The sequence below is a fragment of the Sarcophilus harrisii genome, chromosome 2 (assembly GCF_902635505.1).
Source record: "Sarcophilus harrisii chromosome 2, mSarHar1.11, whole genome shotgun sequence".
Lineage (NCBI taxonomy): Eukaryota > Metazoa > Chordata > Mammalia > Dasyuromorphia > Dasyuridae > Sarcophilus > Sarcophilus harrisii.
The window spans coordinates 130,077,903-130,099,446 of record NC_045427.1 but is presented as its reverse complement, the minus strand read 5'-3'; the positions used below and the strand labels follow the sequence as shown (position 1 = coordinate 130,099,446).

General features: G+C 34.8%; 1 protein-coding gene across 1 annotated transcript in view; it reads right to left on the bottom strand.

The window, feature by feature from the left end:
- HGSNAT (heparan-alpha-glucosaminide N-acetyltransferase) overlaps nt 1-21,544 on the bottom strand; it is a 48,808-nt gene that overhangs the window by 12,194 nt on the left and 15,070 nt on the right. Inside the window, exons 3-11 of the mRNA XM_031950807.1 lie at nt 20,817-20,947; nt 20,507-20,607; nt 19,517-19,586; nt 15,099-15,168; nt 14,266-14,375; nt 13,043-13,119; nt 12,163-12,193; nt 11,021-11,181; nt 3,897-4,012 (exon numbers count right to left, since the gene is read on the bottom strand). Coding sequence (XP_031806667.1) covers nt 3,897-4,012; nt 11,021-11,181; nt 12,163-12,193; nt 13,043-13,119; nt 14,266-14,375; nt 15,099-15,168; nt 19,517-19,586; nt 20,507-20,607; nt 20,817-20,947 — 867 coding nt within the window. The remainder of the gene's footprint in view (nt 1-3,896; nt 4,013-11,020; nt 11,182-12,162; nt 12,194-13,042; nt 13,120-14,265; nt 14,376-15,098; nt 15,169-19,516; nt 19,587-20,506; nt 20,608-20,816; nt 20,948-21,544) is intronic.

The following is a 21,544-nucleotide window of genomic DNA, read 5'->3' as shown; positions in this document are numbered from 1 at the left end:
TTGAAGCTGGATCTGACCTCAGGTTTTCCTGACATCCAGAGTTGTATCCAGCCACCAGCTGTGTTAAAATTAAAAATCAGTCTGAAAGCATAAATTATGGCATAATGGGGAGAGCCTTGGACATGGTGCCATAGCTAAGACTCTACAATCTGTGTGGCTCTACACAAGTTATTTATACCTCAACCTCAGTTTTCCTCATCAACAAAATGGGTATAATAACAGAACCTAACAGAACACATCAAATGACATTTCTAAATACAAACTTTAAAATGCTATGTAAGTGCTGTTTATTATTACTGTGAATGTTAAAAGATCATTATAAGAAAAACCCAAGATGTTAAATCTGCTAATAAGAATCTACCTATACTGAGAGGCAGAAAAAAAACTAAAGAAAAATCTTTTAAATACCTGCCATATGGCAAACTCCTAAAAAATATCTGTGACTGATTGACTCTAAATGAATGATTAGAGACATCAAAAGAGAACAAATAAATATTTCTACCAGAATTGATACTGCAATAGTTTTCTCAAGGGAGATGGTTTGGCCAAGTAGTATAAATGCAATTCAAACTATTCTAACTCTCCAGGAAAGGAACCTTGAAGATATGGGATGTCATTCTGCTCCTTTCCCTGTCTGTGTTCATCTTTGGGCTGTAGTCAATAAGCAAAAAAACAGAATGGCTGATTTGGTTTGGAGGATTCTGATGAACTCTTCATAGAATTTCTCCACCTTTTCATCTTCCTTAGTGGCTATTGCTGTACGAGCTGTAATTATCCTTAGGGTGGCCTTTTTGCTTATGCTCATCATGAGCACTGAAAGGGAAGATGATCAAGCGTCTTATGAAAAGATGCTTCCTGCTGCATTGGGGCACATGATGAAAGCAACTCTGCCCTTTTATTTTTAAGCCTCTCTAAAAAACAAAACAAACAAACCAAAAAAACCCCTTGAGTCATTTTTCTGTTTAACAGCTACTTCCTTATATCTTCTGGTTTCACTTAAAAATATAAGAATAATTATCACAATTATAATAATAATGGTGATGATATAACAACATTTACACAGCTTTTTAAAGTTTACAAAATACTTAATAATTTTCTTATTTGATTCCCCAAAACAATCCTGTGAATCCTATAAATGCTATCATTGTCTTCATTTTATAAATGAGGAAACTGAGACTGAGAGAAAGGTTAAATGACATGTCCATAGTTACACTCTCATATTTCTGACTGCAAGGGCAGGCCTCTACCCATTATACCATCCAGCTAGTTGAAACGGTTCAAATCCTCTAGAAGTATATCAACTTGTTGGTCATTTGGAGAGGGATATCATATACAGAAAAGCAACAGAAAATTTGTGTTTACCTGAAAAATTATGCGTTTCTTAGCAACCTCTCTCCCTTTTTCCACCACTCAGCCATTATTTCTACAGAAGCAAGGCTACATAGAACTGAGAGTCACTTTGGATTCCTTTTTTCCCCGTCAGGGGTTGCTTTGGTCAAAGACTTCATCACCTGTTACCTAACCTGCTGGTGATGAGCTAACCTCTGCAATACAGTTTACCCCCCTACAGAAGACACAGAAAACCACTCAAATCAAATCTCTGCAAAGAGGGAAGTAGAAATATCCACAAAAACACACAGGAAGTACATTAATGACTGCTTTAAAAGTAGCAGCTCAATCTCTGAGCTGGATTTGAACTAGTTTTATATTATCCCTGAAATGTTACAGACACAAGTCCTCTGTATCAATAATGAAGACTACAAGGAGAAACAAGTCTGTGCTCCTAGAGATTAAATAATCCCATTAGTTTGGTAGGGATGAAGTGAGATTATTTAGTACCTTGAGCTATGAAACATGAGAAAACACTGTCCCTTTATTTGGTTCCTTTGCAACAGTCCATGGGTGTGGGATATTACATATACTGTCAGATTTTTTTCCATATATTATTTGATTTAACTGATTTTTTTTTCTTTTTCTAAAAAAATATTTTAAATAAGAGATGGCTGCCTGGAAAGGGGAAAAGGAAAGGGATACAAAGAGAAATGTAGGTAATACAGAAACAAAATATGCCAATAAAATCTTTTTTAAAAATAGCTCACCTATGTAAGAAATTGATATATGAGAAGGACAGATAATACTGAAATGGTACATTACCACAGGGTAGGGAATCTATATTGTAAATGCTCTTGAAAGCCCCAGATTGCTATTTGACTACAAACACAAAACACTTCCTAGAAATAGAGACCTGGATAGTTGGAGAGATATTAGCTATTCTTAGGTGGGATGAGCCAATATCATAAAAATAACAATAACAGCTGAGCTGATGAATCTAATTAGTGTAAAACGAATTACTATCATAGGATTACCTTATGGGGATGTTACATAACAAATTTCAGCTAGAGGGACCAAAAAGTCAAGAATTTCAAGGGACCAACCAAAAAGAAAAAAAAAAGTGAACAAAGGCCCAACAGTGCAAAGCAGTAATTGTCAGAACTCTCAGATACTGGTTTAAAAAAATTAGAAAAGTCAATCAGTTGAGCAGATTAGGAAAATGAACACCGCATAAGGTTTAGTAAATTCCAAGACTCCAGCTTCTAGAACAAAGACTTACTATTGTACACAAAAGTGTTGGGAAATATGGAAAGCAGTTTGGTAGAAATTAAGTTTAGAGTAGACCAATACTTCCTATCATATTAACAAGGACAGTTCCAAATAAATATATGTCCTAGATATAAAAAGCCATACCATAAGCAATTTGAAAGGTCAATGGAATAAAATATCTACAGCAAATATGTATAGGGGAAGAGTTCATGATCAAATAAAGGACAGAAAGGAAAATAACAGATAACATGAACAATTTTTATGACAAAAAGGGGAAATATTGGAGGGGCTGTGGGAAAACAGGCACATTAAAAACACTATTGGTGCTATAAATTGATCTGGAATTCTAGAAAGCAATTTGTAACTAAATCCAAAAAGTCATAAACTGTACACACCCTTTAACCCAGTGATAACCACTAGTAGGCTTATATGCCAAAGAGATCAAAGAATGAGAAAAAGGATAATATATAAAAAACTAATGTGTATCAGTTTCTTTTTGTAGGGGTAAAAACTAGAAATTAAGGGGAAAAGATGGAAGCCCCATCAAATGGAGAATGGCAGAACAAATTTTGGTATATATGTAAAATGCAGTGTTATTTCACCTTAAGAAATGAAAAAAACGGGGCAGCTAGGTGGTGAAGCGTCTACAGCACCAGCCCTGAAATCAGGAGGACCTCAGACACTTAACACTAGATGTGTGGCCCTGGGAAAGTCACTTAAATTGCCTCAGCAAAAAACAAAACAAAATAACAACTATAAGAAATGAAAAAAATGACAATTTCACATAAATCTTGAAAGCATTTGTGAAATTATGCAGAGAAAAGTAAATAGAGAAAGAACAATTTATACAATAATATAGTAAAGAAAAACACTTAAAGAACTCTGATCAACAAAATGACAAACTGTGAATCCAAAAGACCAATAGTGAAACATGGTGCACAACTCCTAACAGAGAGTTGCATAGTTGACACACACAAGTTTTGGATATGCCCAGTATAGGGTTTGTTCTGCTTGATGATTCATTTCTGATCCATAGTTGTTTTTCTTTCAATTTGATCAGAGGGGATTTGGGAGAATTGAATTTAATATTTACTTAAATTGTTAATTTAATTTAATATTCACTTAAAAGGAAAAGCAAGTTGTACTTTTGAAGATTTGTATTTTCATATCCAGTCCTGTTCTACTTTGTATCTGGACATGATCCTTTTATTTGGTAGTAGTAAAGTTCAGAATTTTGGGAAAAAAAACCATCACTGAATCTCAGAATATTCTTTATACAAAGTAGAAGGTCTCACCATGGCACTGTTTTCAGGTACGGCTTTGGCAAAGAGAAGCTCTAGAACTGCAACCACAAGGTAGGTCAATCCCAGGCGCTGAAGCACACCAGGGATGCGCAGCTTATCCCAGGACACTGGAGAAAATGCATATTAAATTGTTAGCAAGCATATCTTATTTCATGGAAAGACCATAATTATTTTTGTCTGCAAGAAATTCTAACTATTGTTGTATGTTTGCTTATTTCTTGTTTTCTTATTTTTTCCCTTTTTTGATCTGATTTTCTTTGTGCAGCATGATAAATGTGGAAATATGTTTAAAAGAATTGCACATGTTTAACCTATATTGGATTACTTGCTGTTTAGGAGATGGGTGGGGAAAGGAGAGAGAAAAAATTTAACATAAGATTTTGCAGGGATGAATGTTGAAATCTTTGCATGTATTTTATTTTATTTTATTTTTATAATTTTTTTTTTATTTAATAGCCTTTTATTTACAGGATATATGCATGGGTAACTTTACAGCATTAACAATTGCCAAACCTCTTGTTCCAATTTTTCACCTCTTACCCCCCACCCCCTTCCCCAGATGGCAGGATGACCAGTAGATGTTAAGTACATTAAAATATAAATTAGATACACAATAAGTATACATGACCAAAATGTTATTTTGCTGTACAAAAAGAATCAGACTCTGAAATATTGTACAATTAGCTTGTGAAGGAAATAAAAAATGCAGGTGGGCATAAATATAGGGATTGGGAATTCAATGTAATGGTTTTTAGTCATCTCCCAGAGTTCTTTTTCTGGTTTGCATGTATTTTAAAAATAAAAAGCTATTATAAAAAATGAATTTAAAAAAAGAAAGAAAGAAAGCCTAACTATGCTATGCCTAAATAGATTTTTAGAAGCATTTGGAGATGAATGCACAGTTCACTCCTGAATCTTCTGGACTCTAGTCACTAAGGAATCTGAGGTTAGACCAAGGATATATCAAGGAAAAGTCTCTCTAGTGTTGGTAAGTCATTTCAGTAATATCCAACTCTCCATGACCCCATTTGGGGTTTTCTTGGCAAAGACAATGGAGTGGTTTGCAATTTTCTTCTCCAGCTCATTTTACACATTAGCAAACTGAGGAAAATAGGATTAAATGACTTGCTCAGGTCACACAATTAATAAAAATCTGAATCCAGATTTGAACTCAGGTCCTCCTGAGTTTGGGGATCTATACACTGTATATCCTGGCTGCCCTAAGCCTCTTTGAAGCTACCTATTTTAAAGTTTCTCTGTTCTCTAACCCAAGTGAAGAGCACTGATGCTGATAGAATCATGGATCTTTTTGATTGTTTCAACTATTACCACCTCTATTTGATTTAAGTCTCAAGACTTTCTCTCCAGTCCTGATGTCTTCTGTCAATTCCATTCCTATACTTCTAATGGCAAATATCTGACTGCCAACTATTTCCACTGGAATGTCCTATTGTTATTTCAAATGCAGAATTTTGAATGATTCTGCAAAGCTTAATAGATTAAAGTCTAAACTGGCATTCAAGGCCCTTCATACTCTCACTTCAACTGTTTTAGCCTTTTCTCTCATCCATTATCCCCTTAAATGAAACCACTGCTATAGTAAGTTTATCTGCTTTCCCCTGAATACCTCTCTCCCTCCCATATTCCTCCATTCATAGACACATAAAGATTTGTGGAACCATAATCATATCAATACTGGCTCTGCAACTAGAAAGCGTGAGTCAACCTATCCCCATATGCTTCCACTTACCATCTCTGTAAACTCTCTAAACCAAAACTCCCTAAAATGTGTTATCTCTTCTTATTAGAACATAAGTTCCTCAGAACAGGAGATTCTATACAAAAACAAAAGTTTCTGTATTCGTACCACCCCATTGCTTAGTACACTGTTTGGCAGAGTATGGGCTTAGTAGTTGGTTCAAATCCTACCTCTCTGAAAAGTATTACTAGCTATGTAGAAATGATCTCCCTTGAAGGTCTTTATGACCAAAGCAGAACTAGAGATCATTACTGATCACAAAATAGAAAATTTCGATTATACCAAACTGAAAAGTTTTTGTACAAACAAAACTAATGCAGACAAGATTAGAAGGGAAGCAATAAACTGGGAAAATATTTTTACAGTCAAAGGTTCTGATAAAGGCCTCATTTCCAAAATATATAGAGAATTAACTCTAATTTATAAAAAATCAAGCCATTCTCCAATTGAAAAATGGTCAAAGGATATGAACAGACAATTCTCAGATGAAGAAATTGAAACTATTTCTAGTCATATGAAAAGATGCTCCAAGTCATTATTAATCAGAGAAATGCAAATTAAGACAACTCTAAGATACCACTACACACCTGTCAGATTGGCTAAGATGACAGGAAAAAATAATGATGATTGTTGGAGGGGATGTGGGAAAACTGGGACATTGATTCATTGTTGGTGGAGTTGTGAACAATCCAACCATTTTGAGAGTAGTTTGGAACTATGCTCAAAAAGTTATCAAACTGTGCATACCCTTTGATCCAGCAGTGTTACTACTGGGATTATATCCCAAAGAGATTATAAAGAAGGAAAGGACCTGTATGTGCACGAATGTTTGTGGCAGCCCTTTTGTAGTGGCTAGAAACTGGAAACTGAATGGATGTCCATCAGTTGGAGAATGGCTGAATAAATTGTGGTATATGAAAATTATGGAATATTACTGTTCTGTAAGAAATGACCAACAGGATGATTTCAGAAAGGCCTGGAGAGAGTTACACGAACTGATGCTAAGTGAAATGAGCAGGACCAGGAGATCATTATATACTTCAACAACAGTACTAGATGATGACCAGTCCTGATGGATCAGGCCATCCTCAGCAACGAGATCAACCAAATCATTTCTAATGGAGCAGTAATGAACTGAACTAGCTATACCCAGAAAAAGAACTCTGGGAGATGACTAAAAACCATTACATTGAATTCCCAGTCCCTATATTTATGCACACCTGCATCTTTGATTTCCTTCACAAGCTAATTGTACAATAATTCAGAGTCTGATTCTTTTTGTACAGCAAAATAATGTTTTGGTCATGTATACTTATTGTGTATCTAAGTTATATTTTAATATATTTAACATCTACTGGTCATCCTGCCATTTAGGGAGGGGTAGGGGGTAAGAGGTGAAAAATTGGAACAAGAGGTTTGGCAATTGTTAATGCTGTAAAGTTACCATGTATATATCCTGTAAATTAAAGGCTATTAAAAAAAAAAAAAAAAAAAAAAAGAACAGGAGATTCTATACAAAAACAAAAGTTTCTGTATTCGTACCACCCCATTGCTTAGTACACTGTTTGGCAGAGTATGGGCTTAGTAGTTGGTTCAAATCCTACCTCTCTGAAAAGTATTACTAGCTATGTAGAAATGATCTCCCTTGAAGGTCTTTATGACCAAAGCAGAACTAGAGATCATTACTGATCACAAAATAGAAAATTTCGATTATACCAAACTGAAAAGTTTTTGTACAAACAAAACTAATGCAGACAAGATTAGAAGGGAAGCAATAAACTGGGAAAATATTTTTACAGTCAAAGGTTCTGATAAAGGCCTCATTTCCAAAATATATAGAGAATTAACTCTAATTTATAAAAAATCAAGCCATTCTCCAATTGAAAAATGGTCAAAGGATATGAACAGACAATTCTCAGATGAAGAAATTGAAACTATTTCTAGTCATATGAAAAGATGCTCCAAGTCATTATTAATCAGAGAAATGCAAATTAAGACAACTCTAAGATACCACTACACACCTGTCAGATTGGCTAAGATGACAGGAAAAAATAATGATGATTGTTGGAGGGATGTGGGAAAACTGGGACATTGATTCATTGTTGGTGGAGTTGTGAACAATCCAACCATTTTGGAGAGTAGTTTGGAACTATGCTCAAAAGTTATCAAACTGTGCATACCCTTTGATCCAGCAGTGTTACTACTGGAATTATATCCCAAAGAGATTATAAAGAAGGAAAGGGAGCTGTATGTGCACGAATGTTTGTGGCAGCCCTTTTTGTAGTGGCTAGAAACTGGAAACTGAATGGATGTCCATCAGTTGGAGAATGGCTGAATAAATTGTGGTATATGAAAATTATGGAATATTACTGTTCTGTAAGAAATGACCAACAGGATGATTTCAGAAAGGCCTGGAGAGACTTACACGAACTGATGCTGAGTGAAATGAGCAGGACCAGGAGATCATTATATACTTCAACAACAATACTAGATGATGACCAGTTCTGATGGATCAGGCCATCCTCAGCAACGAGATCAACCAAATCATTTCTAATGGAGCAGTAATGAACTGAACTAGCTATACCCAGAAAAAGAACTCTGGGAGATGACTAAAACCATTACATTGAATTCCAATCCCTATATTTATGCACACCTGCATTTTTGATTTCCTTCACAAGCTAATTGTACAATAATTCAGAGTCTGATTCTTTTTGTACAGCAAAATAACATTTTGGTCAGGTATACTTATTGTGTATCTAATTTATATTTTAATGTACTTAACATCTACTGGTCATCCTGCCATCTGGGGGAGGGGGTGAGGGGTAAGAGGTGAAAAATTGGAACAAGAGGTTTGGCAATTGTTAATGCTGTAAAGTTACCCATGTATATATCCTGTAAATAAAAGGCTATTAAATTAAAAAAAAAAAAAAAAAAAAAAAAGAAAAAGAAATGATCTCCCTTTCTCTCTCTCTTTTTTTCTTTTGCAAAGCAATTGGGTTAAATGACTTGCTCAGAGTCATCCAGCTAGGAAGTGTTAAGTGTCTACTTAACAATCTACTGCACCATCTACCTACCCCTTGATCTCCCCTTCCCTAAAACAACCACGCCCTGCAGCATCTAGTTGTCCCAGTCATGCAGTACTTACACACTGCCTTTGACTCATGTGTCTCATTTCCCCAATTAGATTTTAAGCTGTGCAGGGCAACAATGACATGCTATTCTTATTTTTGCCTTCTACAACTCTTAGTAGCATTGTTTTATATATTAAGCAAATGATCATAAACACTTGCTGAATTAGGTGCATAGATTTGGAGCTAGAAAGAAACTTCCAGGTCATTTCATCCAAATCCATCATTTTAAATACAAGACAAAAGCCCAAGGAATTAAAATGACTTTCCAGACATCACACAAGTAATAAGTAGCAAAATCTGGATTTGAACCTGGTTTTTGAACTCCAAATTTACACTCTTTTCAATGCAACATGCTACCTCTCTTAGATGAAATTTAAAATGTAGAAAAACAAACTCAAAAAACAGTGCCGAACCAGCATCCCACCAAAACAAAAAACAAACGATCAAAAAACCCCAACATCTCATTTTTCCTCTTACTTTCCGATTTCTGTTCATGTGCCACCATCTCTTAGTCACCCAAGCTGTAATCTTCAATTATCATTGACACCTGCCTCCCTCTCACAACTGCTACCCACATTCAATCTAATCACCAAGTTTTATGCATTATTGTTTCACCAAGTCCCTCAAATCAGTCCTCTCTATTTTCATACCCATGTTGCCTACTCCTAATTAAAGTCTTTATTCACTTCAGACCTAGACTATTACAACAATTTGTAGGATTCTGTGTCTCCAGTCCCAACACCAAGCCATCTATCCATCACTGTCAGATGAATCCCATTAAAACACCTCTTCGCTTAGGCACTTTTCCACTTGAGACCTATAATGGTGCTTTCTTGTCTAAGGAAAGGAAGCCAATGCCTTAGGTTGTATCCAAATCTTTGTCCCATGTGGTTCCACCTTATTTCCCATTATTCTTCTACAAGAACCCCTCGGCACCAGTCATACTAGCCCATTTTCTGATCCCTGAAGGCAATGATGAAGATTTGAAGACATCTCTTTGTTCATAGCATTTGCCCTTCTCAAAACACTTTTCCCCATCTGTTCCATGTGTCTTATTTCCATAGATAAGATTATATAATGAATCTTACCCTTCTTTGTACCCCCTTCAGTAATAAACACAATGCCCGGTTGTTGAGATTGAGAGGTTATGTCATTGTGTGCCTCAAACCCTTCCTTCAGGCTCCATGCCCCAGTGATAAATAATAGCATTAAACTGGATCAAGAGGCATGATTCCTTAAAGGCATCTCAACCACCATGCAAAAAAATGAAGATGAATTGTTTAGTCCTATCTAACTCCTCTTGGCAAAGATACTAGAATGGTTTCTTGTCTTCTTTTCCAGCTCATTCTACAGGTGAAGAAACTGAGGTAAACAGGGAGAAATGACATGTCCAGGTCACACAGTTAGTATGTATCTGAAGCTGGATTTGAAATAGGTCTTCCTAACTCCAGACCCAGTGTTCTAGCCATAGAACCACCTAGCTGAATTTGTGGGTCAGCAACAAAAAACCCTCATTATGAAAATTACTGAAACTAAGGTAACTATGGGGTAAAATGGAAAGAATACTAAAGAGTTAAAATACTTGGGTTCTAGTACCTACTTCTAAAAGATTACCCATTCCCTGCTCTTATGTACGGTATCTTGCATGTACCTATTTATGCCCCTGTTGTCTCTTCCATTAGAACATAAACTCCTTCAGAGCAGAGACTGTTTCAATGATGTCTTTGTATCTTCAGCACTGAGCAATTCACTCTTTCTCTTTGTTTTTGTATTTTATTCATGTATGTGTTTTGTATGTGCATGTTTGTACACATGCATATGTTTATATTTATGTATAGAGCTTTGTGTATATATATATATACATATACATATATGCACAAATATATATGTATGTGTGTCTACAGATATATGTGTAGAAACACAGATACTGTCATTGTCTAGATATGAAACCTCACAGTCCCCTAATCTCTTCGTATTGCAGTTGTAAAATGAAGAGTTTTTGATGCCCCCATTTCCATCTCTCTGTTATTCCATGACTATCCAAAAAACTTCCTTTTCCTAAACTAAAAAGTATAATGGGAAATAAATGCATTCCTATTAATTAACTCTTCCTGCTGATAAGCATTTGAAATTAATTAAACATCTTCCCTTTACATGATACTATTTAATTTTCACCTTACAACTTGTGCATTCAGTTTTTTAACAAAAGCGAAACAATTACTCACAGGGGCCAAGGCAATAATTAGGATTCACAATGAAGATTCCAATCACACAGAGCAGAAGACTCCTCCACAGGATTTTTCCCAACAGCTTCCATTTGGAACATCCCCGTCGCAGCATGGAGCTCAGGGAGAGGGCAATGGAAGAACCCATAATAAACACAAACCTTAAAAAAAAAAGAAGAATTGGTTAACAATAGATGACAAAGAAAGTGCCCACTATTGGGACTTTTTTATTCCTGGAGAAGCTATCTTCAAATTCTGCTACAAAAGCACATTTGTGAACACTACCAGAAATCCCCAAGGACTGACTATTCAAGCAGTTTGGAAACAGAAAATAAAATTATAGGAATCCAAAATATTTGCCCCTAAAACTCTCTGAAATAGAAACAGAAAACTTGTATTCACCTTTCCTAAATCCATCCTTGGTTCCTGAACCAGGTAAAAGGGGAGATAATTGTTTCTTTCCAACTACAAGCCAAAGCAGCTACCTGAAATCTGGATCAATGCAATGACTACTCATGGTCCAGAAGACTAATAAGGAAACCACAACTCACTCTTCAATAGAAAAGTTATGACTGAAGATGCAGAATGAGACATATATTCTTGGAGATAGCCAATGGGGGGGATTTGTTTTGCTTGATTATGGATATTTGTTATAAGGATTTCGTTTTTCTGTTTTCCTTTTTCCAAAAGAAAGAAAAGACAAATGCTTGCTAATTTTTTTTTAAATGATCTTAGGAACCCTATTGAACCACATCTTTTTATTCTCTAATTAAATTTCCTTGATATTTAAAACAAACAGAACCCAGAAAGCTAACTGAACTTCTTAGAGAAATTTTATGTTATATAATATTATTTATAATATTGTTAATAATTATATATTTTGACTCAGACATTACTTTTCTTGGCTTCCTTTGGCTTCTTTCATAAGCAACAATGTCCTGAGCAATAAATAGTTAGATGATCCCTAAATACAAGGACTGTTTATAATTTACATGGAATCTGATATCACACAAGCTCTAGAAGCAAAAAACTAATGCTATTCATCTCAAGAATGGCCTTAGAACAAAGCTCTGATATAATCTGGCTAGAAATGCTCTTGGATATTAGAGTAGATGGGGAGGGAAAAGGCACTGCCAACTTACCATGGAAACACCAGATCTGCTAGAGTCAAACCTAAAGAACAATACAACAATAGTAAGGAAAACCAGCTCTCACATAAGCATCCTTTCTAATTCTGAAGGTTGATGTAGAATCTTCTATCTGGACTTTTAAAGAAAAGGTGTCAGACCAACTAGCTCCTTCCTACTCTGGATCTATGACCCTTTGACTCACGGAGTACTATGAAAATGAAGAAATCCTCCACAGATGAAAGAAATGTGAAAACCTCATTCCACATTCCAGTGAAAACTCTACTGAAAAAAAATCTTTTGTTATGTCTATGAGTCAAAAGCATTTATTGTGAGCATCTACTGTGAGAAAGCAATGATCCAGAAACAAGGAAATAGAGCACTGAAAGGGAAGAATATCATTTTAAAGCAGTGTCTTAAGGGCTAATCCTAATCATGGAACTTCTAAATTAGATTTCACAAGAATTATTCAGGGTAACACAGAAAGTTCCTAGCACTTGTGACAACTTAGAAGTTAAGATGTTGTTAAAATACAACACTGAAGAGTACAAGGATTTGTAACAAAGGCAGACATAGAATATGGCAAAAACAATAAAAGGCCAAATTATTGTTATTTTCCTACAGTCTCAGAAGCCATTTTATCAAGAAACACCTATAAACACTCTTAGTTCTTATTGCTGGACCTTGTTTATGGGCCCATGGCCTGCTAGAGGAGATGTAAAATCTCACAAAACAACTAACTGCAGTGGACAAACCATCTTTAAGATAAACAACATAAACGAGGAAGGTCATGAAACTTTGCTTCCATACCCTTCAAGGTGGGACAGAAGACTTTGTTCTTCATATTTCTCAAAAGCTGACTGAAATAGGCAAAACTGACTAACAAATACTTTACCATTCCAGCTCTCATGTTTGAAGAACCAGTATTTTCCTCCTCCATAGTTCACGAAAACCATGATGATGAGAGCAATCCTAAAAGAAGCAAGAAAATACAAAGAATGCAGAGTCCACATACCAAGATAGTGTGGAAGACTTAACACAAACATTTTATACCCACAAAGAGAAGTCTTATTTAACAGCTTCTCAGCATCCCAGCGTCAGTGATGTCGGGCATAGAACAGGGTCTTGTAGGCTGACTGACTAACTTGTACAAATGGGGTTTATCGGTAAGAAGTTAGATTGCCTGATAATTTTTACCTATTAGACTAGATCACTTGAAAGTATTCTTTTACCCATATTGTTCAGGAGCTATGATAGATCAGAGGGAATTTAGAGTGGTGCTAATATATCACTGGAAAAAGAAGATGGTACCTCTAAGGATAAAAGCTTGTTAATTAGACTTTAGTGTGTTCTGAAGCCATTCTTCAGAACTCTTAGTATATAACTTACTTTTACCATAAAGTTCTATGTTCCCCGGTGGCAAGTATCTTTTCTTGAAGGATGATGGAACAAAAAGGGAAAAGGAGATGGATATAATAAAAGACAATGAAGGAAGCATCTGGGTTGTCTTGAAAGATGTCAAATTTTCATTTAAAAACAACAATGTTATATTAAGTATCTATAATGTGCAAATTTTGTTATAGTCGTTCAATTGTTTCAGTCATGTCCTACTCTTCGTGACCCCATTTAGGGTTTTCTTGACAAAGAAACTGAAATAGTTTGTAATTTCCTTCTCCATCTTATTTTACAGATGAAGAAGCTGAAGTAAACAGAGTTAAATGACTTGGTCAGGGTCACAATTTGTTACTAAGTGTCCAAGGCTATTTAATTAGAACTCAAGAAAATGAATCTTCCTGACTCTCGGCCTGGCCACGCCATCCTCTGCACCACCTAGAAGACCTAAATAGAATCTTGGTGGAAGTAGGGATACCATAAGAACACACAAAAAACTGTAATACTGATTGGATTATGGAAAATATAAAAGAGGAGACTAAATATTATAAAATGTTTAAGGAAAGAGAAGATGAGGGGAATCAGGAAACATTTCACAGAAGAGATGGCATCAGAGCTGAGTCTTCAAGGATGGGTAAGATTTAACAGGCTGAAATGACAAAGAGTACATGTCAGGTATGGGAGATACCAGGATCCAAACAAAATTCTGAGGGAACTTCTACTTACCCTCTAAATGTATCTAGAGAGCGAAGGCGATACACTGGAAGGGTCAGTCTCCATGCTTCAACTTGCAGGTCACTACTATAAGACTCTGCTCTGGTTGGAGATCCCAGTTCCTTCAGCAAGAAAAGAAAACAAAAAATGTATTCATTACTTGATCTTAAGGTTCAGATTTTAACCTCACTTGATTTGGTGCTGTTTTTCCTAAGCTTGTCCATGGGACACGTGAAAGACATAGCTACCAAGAAGAGGTCTGAAATAAATTCAGCTAGAACGTTGCAAAGGGAACTAGAAAGAACACTATGTCAGTGCAAGTGAGACAGACATACTTAGGTATCCTTCAAAGACCTGTTATCTAATGGATATGAACCATCCCTCCATAACTTCTCATCAGCTTCAAGTCACTACAGCAAAAACAAAAGTTTCTGAGTATATTAACTCTGGTTCTCAGCTAACATACATCATCTCTCTCTCTCTCTCTCACAGATCCTAGATTTAAAAACTGTCCCCACTTTGGAGGGTTCTGATTACACAGCCTTTGAGAACACAGGCTCACTTCCACTCAATGAGTGGATTTAGGCAACTATGTGACAAATATGGTTAAGAACTATTAAACTAGAAGCAACAATTATTACATTTGGAAGAAATGATTCTGATTACACAGCCTTTGAGAACACAGGCCACTCAATCCACTCAATGAGTGGATTTAGGCAACTATGTGACAAATATGGATAAGAACTATTAAACTAGAAGCAACAATTATTACATTTGGGAGAAAAAAATTCTAAATCTTGTAGACGATAGAGAAGACCCTAAATTAGGGCATTCCAATTACTCACAGAATTAATGAGACGATCAGTTTCTCTGGGATTCATTTTTTTATACAACCAATTCCGAACAGGATCAAGTCTGTAAATTAATAAGAATCTGTCAGCATTCTTTTCCATAAATGATTTCCTTAAAATGATATCCCTTGCTAAATTAATTCATAATAAGACAGCACAAGACAGTTAGAGCTGATAATTCTGCTTTAAAATGAAGAAATCTTTCACAAAAGTACATGAATTTATCTTGCAAAAAAAAGAAATGAAACTCATGCTTCCCATAAGCATTCATGTTCTACACAAATTTTGCTGAAATCTTTATTTAATCAATGTAAAGTTTTCAAATGTATTTTCTTTCATAAATCATCTCTCTACTTCTACCTAATATCATTTTATGGAAAAGAGTTAAATAGATCTTAATGAATAATTTAAAGAAATTATTAAAATGACTCTGAGGTTCCATTTTACAAAAACCTTCAGATGGACAAAGATAAACAAAAAATAAAAATGGTAATTGCTGAAGGTCTATAGGAAGAAAGGCAAAATAATGTACTGTTAGTGGAGCTGTATGTGAATTGGTTCAAACACACTGGAAAGAAATTTGGAATTATGTCCTCCCCACCAAAGTTACTAAAATATACATGCCCCTTTATGCACATATCCCCAGAGAGGTCAAATTCAGAAGAATAGCTCACATATACAATATATTAATAGTAGTCACAAAAAAAACTGGAAACTAAGGTGGATTTCCAATACTTGAAGAATGTCTGAGAAAATTATGGTAGATGAGTGTAATGGAGTATAATGTAAGAATTTATATAAAAATGACAGATTTGGAGAAACCTGAGATTTATATAAAGAGATATACTAAAGATATAGAAGGAAATATAGCCAATGTGTTGATTTGTTTTGATTGACCATATTAATTACAAAGGAAGGCTTTTATTTGAGGAGCGAGGAACTAAAAGTTGGGAAGAGAGAACATTGGTAGTTTTGTGATAGTAAAAAAAAAAAAAGGAACAGAAATAAAAGTCAATAAAACATTCAAAAACCACAAAAGGGAGCAGAATGAAGTTCAGAAGAATACACAGAAAAGCAGGCCATCTTTGTTACTCTCATTAAATTTAACATACTCTTTGTTCAGTGAGAAATGATGAGCAGGATGCTCTCAGAAAAACCTGGAAAGTCCTCTATGAACTCAAGCAAAGTGAAATGCATAGTGAAAAAGTAATAGGAATATTGTGAGATGATCAGCTATGAATGAGTTTGCTATTCTTAGCAATACAATGATCCACAATTACTCTGAAGGACTTATGATGAAAAATGCTATTCATACTCAGAGAAAGAATTGATTGTATCTGAATACAGACTGATGCATAATCTCTTTCTCTCTTTATTTTTTACTTTATTTTTCTTAAAGTTTTTTTTTTAAGGGGGAGATTTATATTTTCTTTCACAACATGATTTATGGAAATGTTTTATATAACTTCATATGTGATTTCTTAAAGGGGGCTGGAGGTGGAAGAAGAGAGAAAATCTAGAATTCAAAGTTTAAAAAAAAAACTAATGTAAAAATTGTTTTAAATGTAACTGGGGAAAAAATAAAAATATTTTTTAAAAAATTAATACAATCAAAACTAATTGAGTTCAGTCTTGAATACAATCTTCTTTTTCTCTTTGTATAGTAAAATGTTCATGTCTGTCAACAGTTGACAAGCTCAAAATTTTAAAAAGGAGAAATTAGGATGTTAAAACAACAATTTATCTGATTCTCTCTTAAACAAAGGGAAATATCCATTCCCCAAAAGTAAATAGTCACAGGAGGAAGAGAGAAAAGTTGAGTGGGTGATTCCTTACTAAGGGGAATTAAGGTCTACTTGATAACAACAGTAGAGATCAGATTTCTTTCCAAGTCATACATCTAAGACTTAACAGAGAATTTCCCAAGACTTGTCAAAACTGCTATCTACTCCCTACTTCTGGCTCCATGTTCCCTCCACGATTCTATTTGAAAGTTAAATCATAAGTGGACTATATGACAAAAAGGCCTTTATTTTCCACTAAGAAATGATGAAAGAAGGAGTATTTATCCTGTCACCTATTCACAAATCACAAAAAATCAAATTCTTGTTCAAAGAGATCATTCCCACAAAGGGGTGAGGTCACAGGACCACAGGTACCTTCAAAGTCACCTGGTCCAAACCACTCATTCATATGTGAAGAAAATGAAGTCCAGGAATGTTAACTGATCTGCCAAAAGTCATGCAGCTATTAAGTGACTAACCACTTAAGAATCTGAACTAAGCTTATTGGACCTGAACTCTAGTACCCTATCATACACTTGAAGTGGCCTTCTTGTAGTCATCTGTCTCTTTAAAAAGCACAGTTTACCCTAAAGGTTCTAATGGGTAAGAGAGCTAATCTTCCTTGATATATATTCATTTAAAGGCATACTGGAAAGACAAATTTTATATTGAAGGGAAGAATATAATGTTAAAATGCTAGGGTTTTTATATAATTTTTTCTGGATTTATCCTTTGACCCTTTTGCATGGTATCTTGGTTCACACAAGTGTACTATGAAAATAAAATGAACTTAGTAATAATATTTTATTATATCTTATTATTATAACTATTATTATAGTATCATATTATAGTATAGTATTAACATGATTACATTATACTGTTATAGTATAATTATTATTATTATAGTATTATACCTTATGATCACAAAGCAATTTACATACATCAAAACCAAAAATATATATTAGGATATGATTTTTATGTTACAAAAACACTTATGACTTTTTAAACAACAAATCCTAAGTGTGTTTTATATGTAAGAATATAATTTACCATAAAATTTCCATAAGTTATAACTATTTATTGCATTTCTATATTTTTTTGGTTATTTCCTCTTCATCTTTTCCCATGTTCTCCTATTCCTTCATGAAATCATATAAAAACTGTTATTCTTCTACATTATCATAGAACAAAAATTATAATTTGCTCTTCTTTGAAACATTCCTAGGCTATTTGACATTTTTATGGATTTAAAGGCTTCAGCGTACCTGAGAGTTACTAGATTTCTGTTATACTAAACCTGGTCTCCAGTTCTGACAAAAGAAGGTCAATACTGACCTTATGAGACAAAAATTCTATTTGGAATTTAGGCAAAATTGTTATGCCACAGTCTCTTTGAATTGTTCTACCTCAGTTTCCCTGCACTAATTTCCCTAATTGTCCTGAGTTTCCCTAATTGTTCTGCCTCAGTCTCTTTAACTGTTTTCCCTCAATCCCCTTAGTTATAAAACCCTCCTCTGGTCCATTAAGACTGAGGACCATTTGCTTTAAGGTTATAAATTGTCAATGTGAGACTCAAGATGAGGGGGAGATCAGACTTCTTGGCTCCTAACTCCTTCTGCCCTCAAGAATTTATGACACTACCCCCTCTAAAATATTCCAAAAGATAAGACTATCGCAGATACCTCATTGACATCTTTATTTCTGTTTATTCAGACGTCCTGACTCTGGCTTCCAGTTTCCCCCCATCCTGCTAGAACCAAATTTGTGGTCCTGAAACTTCCCACTCTCAATGTTCTGACTCCAACCCTGCTTTGGTCTATCCCTGTAGCTGAGCCATGTGGCTATATATGTCATTGAGAACTCACTTTCGTCACTGGATACTTTGAGACGAGAGTCCTGTCCAGTCAATTATACTCTCCCAATTAATAAAATATTAAAAACTCTCTAATCTCTATCTTGCCTCAGTTTCTCCGGCATTATAAAATGAGCTTTTTTTTCCAACTTGGAAGAAATAGTACTTATGAAAATTCCAAGCAAAATGATTCAAATTTTGATTATGCTGCTTCTCTTTTTTCCTTTTCTTCTCTTCTCATTTTTTCTCAAGACCATTCTTTCTATTCTTATCCCTTCTCAAGATATTTTCTGATCCCTTCCAGAAGTCTAGCCCATCCTAACACAAAATCAAAATAACTAGGAAAGAGCCAAGAATAAAGTACTGAGAATATGGAAGGTCCAGTCTTTTCTCATTTTAGCTAGCTATGGAATGGTGATAGCAGAGAAAATGTGGGTGGGGAAGCTTCACACCATAGAAGAATGATGATTTAAATATTTAGGTTTTCTTGGGGTTTTTTATTCAAGCCTGAGAATTACCTCCTAAAATTCCCAGAGATTACCACAGCTCTGTAAAAAGTATAATGACTTCTAGTTAGGAACTAACTCTAAGCGAGGGGTTATCAAGGTTTTTGTTGTTGTTGGGGTTTTTTTTCTTATATTTTGAAGGAAAGGTGTCATGGTAAAAGAGAAGGATTACAAAGGAGTGAAAATAAACCTCTAGAAATACACAAAATATTCCAAGACCCACTTTTTCCAAATCTCTAATTTATCCCACCCCCACCAATTTCTACTTACTTCACAAAGAAATTTCCTACTGATGAGGAAATGATGATTGCTATGTAAATAAGGAATGCAATGTAGATAGCTATATGAAGAAAAAGAAAAATATCATCACAAATAATGTCAACATTATAAATAGTCACATCATAGTAATCCATAAAATTAATTTTAATTTATAAGAGACATAAATCATTGTTGAAAAAACTGCAAGATAAAATATTACTGGAGAGGAGCCCCATGTTTCTCTGCTAACTTTCCTATATGCAATGGAGAAAAACAAAAGGCATTAAAAAGGAGAAATCCACTTATTAATAATGCTTCCTAACTCCACAGTTTACTTACTTGAAATGCAACTCAAGCAAGAAATGTGTTTGGATGACAAATTCTACATCCAGAATTGTCAGAGAATGAAAGATTTTGGACGGTCTCGTATGAAATGAACTCTTTAACCTAATCTTAAAGCAACATAAAGTTTTTTCTTTCATTTAATGCTCCTATTTCTAAATTTTTATCCTTAACCTTTCTGTTCTGTTTATGTCTAAGTTTGGTAACTAATATTATTCCACTCATTTTTCACTAAAAATCTGAAATAACAACAACAAAAATCTTAATAACAATAGCTGAGCATTGATGGAACACTTTAGGATTTTTTAAAGTACTTTACCTATAGTATGTCTTTTGATATTGACAACAATCCTGGGATAAGTGGTATTATCACCCCTAATTTACAAATTAGGAAACTGAAGCTCAGGGGTATTAAGTCATTTGCCCAGAGTAAGTTAAGAACTAGTAAATATTTGAGGGAAAAATTAATCCCACCCTTCCTCAATCCAAATACAATACTCTACCCACCATTTTATGTTGGTTCAAATGCTCTGAGATGAGCTCTATAATTTGAGTTTTAAATTATCCAAAACGTCTTGTGTGCTACAACTCTTTCCAAGCAGCACCCCAAAACTGAAAACATTTTCAGGCTAAGTTAAATAATCAACAATGGGTACATACGAAAGTTGCTGTTGACTGGATTTTCATTGACGACTATGTCACAGGACATCTGGTTTACTCTGAGAGAATAGTTTCCAAATTCTCCAAAAACATAATGTATCCTGCAAAGAATTGGGGAAAATAACAAATTTTTTTTAAATTTCAGAAACAGTTGGAATTTGACAGATATGTTCATTGCTGAGGAGTATGACTGCTGGAGACCAAGAACAACATGGAGATGCGTTTTGAAAGGGAAGGAAAAAGGTATGAGGAGGGTGGAGAGAAAATGTAGATTTTATTTAGATAAGTCAACATCAAAGAAGGTACAGACCGGCAAATCTCTTTCTTTTCCAAGGTATCATTTAGAAGCAGGGTGACAGGGTGCTGAGTGCTCACTGCTACTGCTGCAATGCTAGGGTGTCCAAGACGCACTGGAACGGACACCAGAAACTGATACAAGCACTATAAAAATAGAAGCACAAGAAGGAAGGGGATTGGGGATTTTTAAAGTTTGCTGTTTTTTTTAAAAATAAGTTTTTAGTGATGTCTTCTTACATCAAAGTTATCTCATGTATCCCTCCTTCTCCCCTTCCCAGAGAATCATCCATGGACAAATAGTATTTTTTAGAGCTCACCTGGTCAATACATTGAAAACAATCTGATAACATGTGCAAAGTGTTTAACACCTGCAGAGATCCCATCTCCACAAAAGGGTGGGTTAGTGTCATCTTCTATCTCTTCATTCAAATCTGGTTGAATATTTAAAATGTTTCTGCATTCACTTTTAAATTTTTGGCATGTTGTTCTTTCAATGACATTGTTGTAATTATTGTGCATTTTCTTGGCTCTGCTTACTTTGTATCATCAGTTCATAGAGACTTGCCAATGCTTCTCTGTATGTATTACACATCTTTCTTACAGCACAGAAATATTCTATTACATTTATGTACCACAATTTGTTTAGTTATTCCCCAATTGATGGGCATTTACTTTGTTTTCAATTCTTAATTATCTTACTCATATTTAACATATCAGATTGCTTGCTGTTTTGGGGAGGGG